We start from the raw sequence: 8,650 nt of genomic DNA on the forward strand, positions 1-8,650 counted from the left end.
TACAACTGAAGCATAACCTCTAGGATTAAAGCAAATTACTGCAGATGCTGAAAGTCTGAAACAAAAACAGAAAATGCTGGAAAAACTCTGCAGGCCTAGCAGCATCTGTGGAGAGAGAAACTCAGTTAATGTTTCGAGTCCGTATGACCCTTCATCAGAGCTGAAGAGAAGTGGAAATGTGATGAAATTTATACTGTTTGTGGGGGTGGGGCAGGTGGAGCTGGATGGAAGGCCAGCAATAGCTGGGAACAAAGGAGGGATTGACAAAGATGTCATGAACTAAAGTTCAAAGGGAGTGTTAATGGTAGTGGTTAATGCTAAAAAGGGTGTTGATAGTGACATAAAGGTAAGAAAGCATAATGTGATAATAGCAGAACAAGGGTAGCATTGTGTGAAAGAACATGATGCAACAAGCAACAGGTGGTTCTGTAGGGGATGGGATGGGGCAGGGGAGGGGACGATGGTGGAGAAAATAAAGGATAGAAAATGGGATAGAAGGGAGGATAAAAAAGGGAGTAAAACCACGGATAAATGAATAAAAATAAAAATAAGTGGATAAAAAATAAAAATGAATGTAGAATTTTATATATCGTGTATGGGGTACATTCATTTTTATTTTTTATTCACTTATTTTTATTTTTATTCATTTATCCATGGTTTTATCCCCTTTTTTATCCACCCTTCTATTCCATTTTCTATCCTTTTTTCCCCACCACTGCCCGATCCCCCCACCCCAACCCCAACCCCTACAGGGCTATCTGTTACTTGTTCCATGATGTTCTTGTAGACAATGCTACCCTTGTTCTGCTATCATCTTGCTTTCTTATCTTTGTGTCACTATCAGCACCTTTTTTAGCACTAACCACTACCATTAACACTCCTGTTGTCCTTTAGTTCATGACATCGTTGTCAATCCCTCCTTTTTCCCCACCAATTGCTGGCCTTCTATTCAACTCCACCCATCCCACCCCTACTAAACTGTATAAATTTCATCACATTTCCACTTCCCTTCAGCTCTGATGAAGGGTCACATGGACTCATAATGTTAACTGTTTCTCTCTCCACAGAAGCTGCCAGGCCTGCTGAGTCTTTCCTTATGAAACATAACCTCCTCCCATTTGCATTCCAATCTCCTTGAGATTGAAAGTCAACATTTCATCAGCATTTTGGATTACTTTTTGCACCAATGCACTGGTTCTTAGTGATTTATGAACTTGGACTCCCAAATTTCCGACGAGTGCACAGGGAGCTTTATTCTGCATCTAATCTATGTAGTAACTGTCCTGGGACTGTTTGATAGGATTGTGTAAAGGAAGCTTTATTATGTTGCTATTGCATGCAATACCTACTATGGTACTGTTTGATGGGACAGTGGAAACTGTACACTGTGGAGGGAACTTTATCCCTTATCTAAACTGTGCTGTCCCTGCCCTGGGGGTGTTTAATGGGAACAGTATAGAAGGTGCTTAATTCTGTATATAACCTATGTTGTACCTGCCCTGGGAGTGTGTGATGGGACAGTGTAGGAGAAACTTTACTTTGTGTCTAACCTGTGTTGCACCTGCCCTGGGAGTGTGCAGTAGACAGTGTAGTGGGTGCTTTACTCTGTATTTAACTTATGCTGTGCCTGCCCTGGCAGTGTTTGGTGGGACAGGGCAAAGAGAACTTGTTTTATTCTTTCATGGGATGTGAATGTTGCTGTCAAGGCCAGAATTTGTTGCCCATCCTGAATTTCCCTTGAGAAGGTGATGGTGATCCAACTTCTTGAACCGCTGTAATCTATCTTGTGTAGGTACAACCACAGTGCTGTCAGGAAGGGAGTTCTAGGTTTCTGACCAGTGGCAGTGAAGGAACGGCAATAATTCAAAGTCAGAATGGTGTGTAGCTTAGAGGGGGAACTTGGAGGTTGTGGTGTTCCCACACATTTGCTGCCCTTGTCCTTCTTGGTGGTAGAGACTATGGCTTTGGAAGATGCTGTCAAGAGAGGTTTGGTGAATTGCTGCAGTGTGTCACATACATGGTTCACACTGCTGCCATGTGATGGAGGAAGTGAATGTTTAAGCTGGTGGATGGCGTGCCAATCAAGTGGGTGGCTTTGTCCTGCATGTCAAACTTCTTCAGTGTTGTTGGATCTGCACTCATCCAGGTAAGTGGAGAGTATTCCATCACACGTCTGGCTTGTGCCTTGTAGATGGTGGACAGGCTTTTGGGAGTCAGGAGGTGAGTTATTCACCACAGAATTCCCAACCTCTGACCTTCCCTTGTAGCCACAGTATTTAAATGACTGGCCCAGTTAAATTTCTTGTCAATAGTAACCCCCAGGATGTTAAGAGTGGGGGATTCTGTAATGTTCATGCATTGAATGTCAAGGGGGGATGGCTAAATTTTCTTTTGTTGAAGATGGTCATTGCCTGGCATTTTTGTGTGGCATGAATGTAACTTTCCACTTATCAGTCCAAGCTTGAATGTTGTCCAGGTCTTGTTGCATATGGAGATATACTGCTTCAGTATCTGAAGAGTTATGAATGGTATTAAACATTGTGCAATTATCAGTGTACTTCCCCATTTCTGATCTTATGATGGAAGAAAGGTCATTAGTGAAGCAGCAAAAGATGGTTGTGCCTCGGATGTAAATGTGTTAGAAACAGTTCAGAGAAGGTTTACTAGACTAGTACCAGGAATGGGCGGGTTGTCTTATGAGGAAAGGTTGGACAGGTTAGGCTTTAATCCACTGACGTTTAGAAGGGTAAGAGGTGACTTGATCGAAACCTTTAAGATCCTGAGGGGTCTTGTCAGGATGGATGTAGAGAGGATGTTTCCTTTTGTGGGAGGGGTCATGGTTTAAAAATAAGGGGTTGCCCAATTAAGACAGAGATGAGGAGAAATTTTTTCCCTTAGAGGGACACAAGTCTTTGGAACTCTCTTCCTCAAAAGGCAGTGGAAGCAGGGTCCTTGAATATTTTTAAGGCAGAGCTAGATAGATTCTTGATTAACAAGGGGGTGAAAGGTCATTGGGAGTAGGTGGGAGGTTACAATCAAATCAGTCACGATCTTATTGAATAGCGGAGCAAGCTTGAAGGGCCGAGTGGCCTACTCCTGCTTCATGTTCGTATGTTCGACACTATCCTAACTACCGCATCAATGTCCTGGGACTGAGGTGACTGGCCTCCACAAACCACAGCCAACTTCCTTTGTGCTAGCTATCACTCCCGCCAGTGGAGAGTTTCCCCCTGATTCCCACTGATTTAAATTTTGCTGGGACTCCTTGATGCCACACTTGGTCACATGCTGCATTGAGGTCAAGGGCAAAGATTCTCACCTCATCCCTTATATGTGGTGTTTTTTTGTTCATGTTTGGACCAAGGCTATAATGAGGTCAGGAGCCAAATTACCCTGTTGCAACCCAAACTGAGTGTTGGTGATCAGGTAATTGCTGTGTAAGTGCTGCTGATAGCAGTTAATGACACCTTCCATCATATTACTGATGATCAAGATTAGACTAACGGGGAGGTAATTGACCAGATTTGATTTGTTCCAGTTTTTTGGGCAGGACATACCTGGGCAATTTTTCCACTTTTTGTGTAGCTACACTGAAACAGCTTGTTTAGAGGTTTGGCTAGTTCTGGAGCACAAGTCTTTAGTGTTACTGCTGGGATGTTGTCAGGGCTCACGGCCTTTGCTGTATCCAATGCCTTCAACCATTTCTTGATATCATGTGGAGTGAAGTGAATTTGCTGAAGGCTGTCATCTGTGATGCTGGGAACCTCAAGCGAGGCCGAGATGGATCATTTGCTGGTTGCAAATGCCTTAGCCTTGCCTTTAGCACTGATATGCTAGTTCTTTCCCATCATCGTGATGGGAATACTTGTGGACCCTCCACCTCTGGTTTGCTGTTTAATTGCCCACAGCCATTCGTGGCAGCACTCTGTATTCTGTATCTTACCTGTGCTGTATCCACCACTGGAAGTGTTTGATGGGACCGTTACTATGTATATAAAACTGGGAGTGTTATATAGAGCAGTGTAAAGGATCTTTACTCTGTAACTAACCTGTGCTGTATCTGTCCTTGGAGTGTTTGTTGGGACAGTGTAATCTATACTGCATGGATGGTTTTCATATCTAGGTATTATTGTCTCAGCAGTATGGATATCGGGGTAATTTTAGACAGTCAAACAGCATGAGTTGGCTTATTGATTGGACTGGATATTTGGATTCAATGTTTGGCTGCATTCATTTAATTGTCAGTTCAACACATTTTGAGGGTTAGAGGCGACCAGGTTTGGACATAGGCAAACATTGTCCCTCTTCAATTAAATGACCTCCCTGATCATGAGAGTCTGTGTCTTCAGTACCTGGAGAAACACAAGGGCAAAGCCATAGCTATTGTCTTTGTAGTGGACAGTGTGTCACTTCAAAAAAATGTGCAGGATGTAGCTGAGCTCCTCTACATGTTGCTGACTGTTGCTATGATTGTGAAGAATGCACCTCCATGCCTAATAGCCTGCAACAAGCAAGATATGACCATGGCCAAATCTGCAAAATTAATTCAACAGCAATTGGAAAAGGAACTCAACACTCTGAAGATGATTCGCTCTGCTGCACCAAAGTCTCTGGATGGATCTGGCACTGGAGGTGTGGTGCCTTTAGGAAAGAAGGGAAAGGTGTTTGTTGAGTGCGGTGCACGAGGGAGCAAAGGGGGCAAAAGTGAAGCAGACCTTGGAACTGTGGAAGTTTGGCTTGTTAAAGTAGCATGAACAATGAGATGGTGTAAAAATGAAAGTAATGTTATGCTGCCAACATGAGAGAATTAATTCATGTACAGACTTGCAACAAAAGTGAGACTGTGACCAAGGATCCACAAGTTATATTTTTAACGCTGAAGGATGGAAGAAATGCAGAACTCCAGCTGCACAATGTTTGCCATGGCTGTCCTGTGCTGAGCTAGCTTGATACCTCTTACATTCAGGTGTTCAGGTTCCACAGCTAGGAAGTTGATGTGAGCAGTGTTGCTTGTGTTGCAGAATTGGTGGCACAGTACTTTGTCTATTCATAAGCAAATAATGTAATGGATCTAAATTTAAAAAAATAGTGATCAGCTCAATTAATGTCATCAGCTCATTTACCAGCCCAATAAATCATTACTGGGCAAATGACAGTTACTGGTTCAATTAATAAGTATTGGCCAACCAATAGTTATCAGTGTGTAAAACTTGGTTGCAATTTTTCTTATTCATTAATGGTATGTGAATGTTGCTGGCAAGTTCAGCTTTTTCCCTTGTGAAAGTGGTGGTGAGCCATCTTAAATGGCTGCAGTTCATGTAGTGTAGACATTGATTGACATTTTGCAGCAACCTAGTTTATTACATCCAGTTTGACACAATCATCAGTGAGAAACCATTGAAGGGCTGAAGTGAAAGTCTCAGTATGATAACTCACAACAAGTCATATTGTTGTTAGTAGTTATCTAATCATGCTGTCAGCTTTGGTTCTGCTGCTATTAGATACCTGGCCAGGTAATGTGTAGTTCTGTCACCAGCAGACCTTTGAGTATAAAATGTACATTTCTTAAGCAGTGTTAAATTACTCAGTTAACACAGTGACCTGCCAATGGGAATAGAGCACATTGTCATAGTGTTGGCCATTCTCAGTCTCTCATGATTTGCAGCAGAACCTGGAGGTGTGAGTAAAAAGAGCCCATTTGCATTTGTGTCTAACAGAACTGACTGACCAGACTGAACAGGGCATTTAGGGCTCCTGATGTTGAAAATGAGAGGGTCCTGGTGGATTGGCTGAGCTGGAATCAGTGTATGTATTGGGTGAAGGGGGTGAGGGGTGTGGGGGATGGTGGTGGTTATTGATTGCCTGAGTGCCATTTACGGTGAAAGCTACATTGGCAACTCACATGTAACTACAAAGTGGACATTCCCCTTGTCAGCAGTTCAGGCTCAAAATGCTGTAGTTCCACAAATGATCATTATTTGAGAGGCTCCAGCTAACCTGGGCCCCTTGAGCTCAGGATCTGCTCCGTTTTGCGGGTACCGCCGTCCTTTCCCAGTTAGATCTAAACTCAATGACCTCACTTTCGAAGCCGCCGCAAATCATATTTTAAAGTTTCTCAAAATGCATTCATTCATTCTCACTAAATTTATTTTCCCACTAATTCTAACATAAACAAAATAAATTTGACCGATTTATCCTGCAATATACCGCAGGCTGAGAGGCACCACTCCTCTCGGTTTTTGCCAAATGTTTTGGGGCTATTTTCCATTAAAAAAACATTATTAAACTTTCTCACTCCCCTGTTTGAGCAAAGCCCTGGATCCTGACGGTGCGTCCGGACTGACACTTAAATTCTCACCCCTCTGTTTGGGGAAATGGAAACTCTCACCTGCTGATTCCAGAACTATACTTCTTCGTAATCAACAGGATGAGGGAATGTGACAGCATCCCAATAAATATAACATCAGGTACAGCAGGGGTTAGATATAGAGTAAAGCTTCCTCTAAGCTGTCCCATCAAACATTCCCAGGGCAGGTACAGCAGGGGTTAGATACAGAGTAAAGCTCCCTCTACATCAGAGGTGTTAAACGCATAGTCCACTAGCCACTTCCCTTTAGAGGCCGACTCGCTAACGTGAAAATTTCCTGATTGTTCCCGAATCCTTCACCCATGAAAACAGAGGGCTCAGATTTGATAAAGTTGGCCCGTTTTGCAGTCTGACTTGGCACTCACTCCTTTGTCCCTAGACCTCTGATCTGCTGCTAAATCGTTTTAAATTAGATAAGTCTTACATTAAAAGGTGGAACATGGAAATGGAAAAGGAGAAGAAGGGGATCGAGGGAGAGAATTCGGTTTGACCTGGCAAAGGATTAAAGCATGAAAGCCATAAGGAAGGAAGGAGTTGAAAATGAACAACTGGTGAGTGAATGGACTGGATTGGGGACGCAAGCTCCCTTTCTGAGACCAAATTCAGGAACCCCTTACACTGAGAGACCAAATCCAGGGATCACTGACACTCAGAAACAAAATCCATGGACCACTTACACCAAAAGGACAAATCCAAGGACCACTTTAGAAAGGTACTCTTTCATCTTATATTATCTCTCCTTATTCTTCATACAAAAATGCATTGCTCCACATTGCTCTGCATTAAATTTCATTTGCCAAATGTCTGCTAATTCCATCAGCCTATCTATAATTTGTTGCAGTTTATCACTATCCTCCTTACAGTTCAAAATGCTTCCAAGATTTGTGTCATCTGCAAATTTTGAAATTGTGCCCTGTACATCCAAGTCCATATCAGTAATATATTTCAGGAAAAACAGTGGTCCTAGTAGCGACCACTGGGGAACCCCACTATATACCTTCCTCCAGTCTGAAAAGCAACCGTTTACACTACTTTCTGTTTCCTATCACTAAGCCAATTTCATATCCATGTTGCCACCATCCCTTTTATTCCATGGACCTCAACTTTGCAGGTAGGTCTTTCATCAATGGTTTTTAAAAGGCCATGCACACCATAAAAACAGCATTACCCTCATCAGCCCACTCTGTTGCCTTATCCAAAACTCAATCTAGTTAGTTAAACATAATTTACCCTTAATAAATCTATGCTGGCTTTCCTTAAGTAATCCACCCTTGCCGAAGTGACTATCAATTTTGTCCTAGATTATTGTTTCTAGCAGCTTTTCTGCCATCACGGTTAAACTGACTGGCTTGTAGCTGCTGGGTTTATCTTTACAACATTTTTGAACAAAATTATAACGTTTGCAATTTTCCAGTCCTCTAGCACCACCCCTGTATCTAAGGAGGATTGAAGATTATGGCCAATGCCTCTGCAATTTCTACCTTTACGTCTCTCAATATTCTCAGATACATCCCATTCAGTCCTGATGACATTAACTTTAAGGACATCTAGCCTTTCTGATACCTCCTCTTTGTCATTTTTTAGTATCTAAAATAACTCCTCTTTTACTATGATTTTGACAGCATCTTCTTCTTTGCCAAAGACAGATGAAAAGTATTCATTTAGCGTCTCAGCCATACCCTCTGCCACCCTGTATAGATTTCCTTTTTGGTCCCTAATTAGCCCCACTGCTCCTTTTGTCACCCGTTTTTCTATTTACCTGCCTTTGGAAGGCTTTTGGATTCCATTTTATGTTAGCTGCCAGTTTCTCCTCATACTCTCTTTGCCTCTCTTTTCACCTTTTTTGTTTCCCTTCTGATCTTTCTATATTCAGCCTGATACTCACTTGTATCATCTGTCATGCTCAAAATTTTTTCTGCTTTATCTTACTCTCTATCATTTTTGTCATCCAGAGAGCTCTGGCTTTGATCACTCTACCTTTCCCCCTTTTGGGGATTTACCTCGATTGTACTCGAACCATCTCCTTTTTAAAAGAAGCCCATTGTTCCTTCATAGTTTTGCCTGCCAACCTTTGATTATAGTTTACTTGGAACAGATCATTTTCTACCCTTTTGAAATTAGCCATCCCCCAATTAATTATTTTTACTCTGGATTGCTTGTTGTCTTTTGCCTTAGCTAATCTAAACTAATCTAAAGAAATTATGAACACTTCCCTCAATATTCTCCAACTGATACTTGATCCACTTGACCCACCTCATTCCCCAGAAGCAGATCCAGCAATTC

At 42.2% G+C, this 8,650-nt stretch overlaps 1 protein-coding gene across 1 annotated transcript; it reads left to right on the plus strand.

The window, feature by feature from the left end:
* Positions 1 to 301: 301 nt before the first annotated feature.
* LOC121288358 (signal recognition particle receptor subunit beta-like) lies at positions 302 to 4,754 on the plus strand. Its single transcript, XM_041206912.1, has 2 exons — positions 302 to 346; positions 4,290 to 4,754. The coding sequence occupies exons 1-2, from the start codon at positions 302 to 304 to the stop codon at positions 4,752 to 4,754; spliced, it is 510 nt and encodes a 169-aa protein (XP_041062846.1).
* Positions 4,755 to 8,650: the final 3,896 nt, after the last annotated feature.

This window comes from Carcharodon carcharias, chromosome 15 (assembly GCF_017639515.1).
Source record: "Carcharodon carcharias isolate sCarCar2 chromosome 15, sCarCar2.pri, whole genome shotgun sequence".
NCBI lineage: Eukaryota > Metazoa > Chordata > Chondrichthyes > Lamniformes > Lamnidae > Carcharodon > Carcharodon carcharias.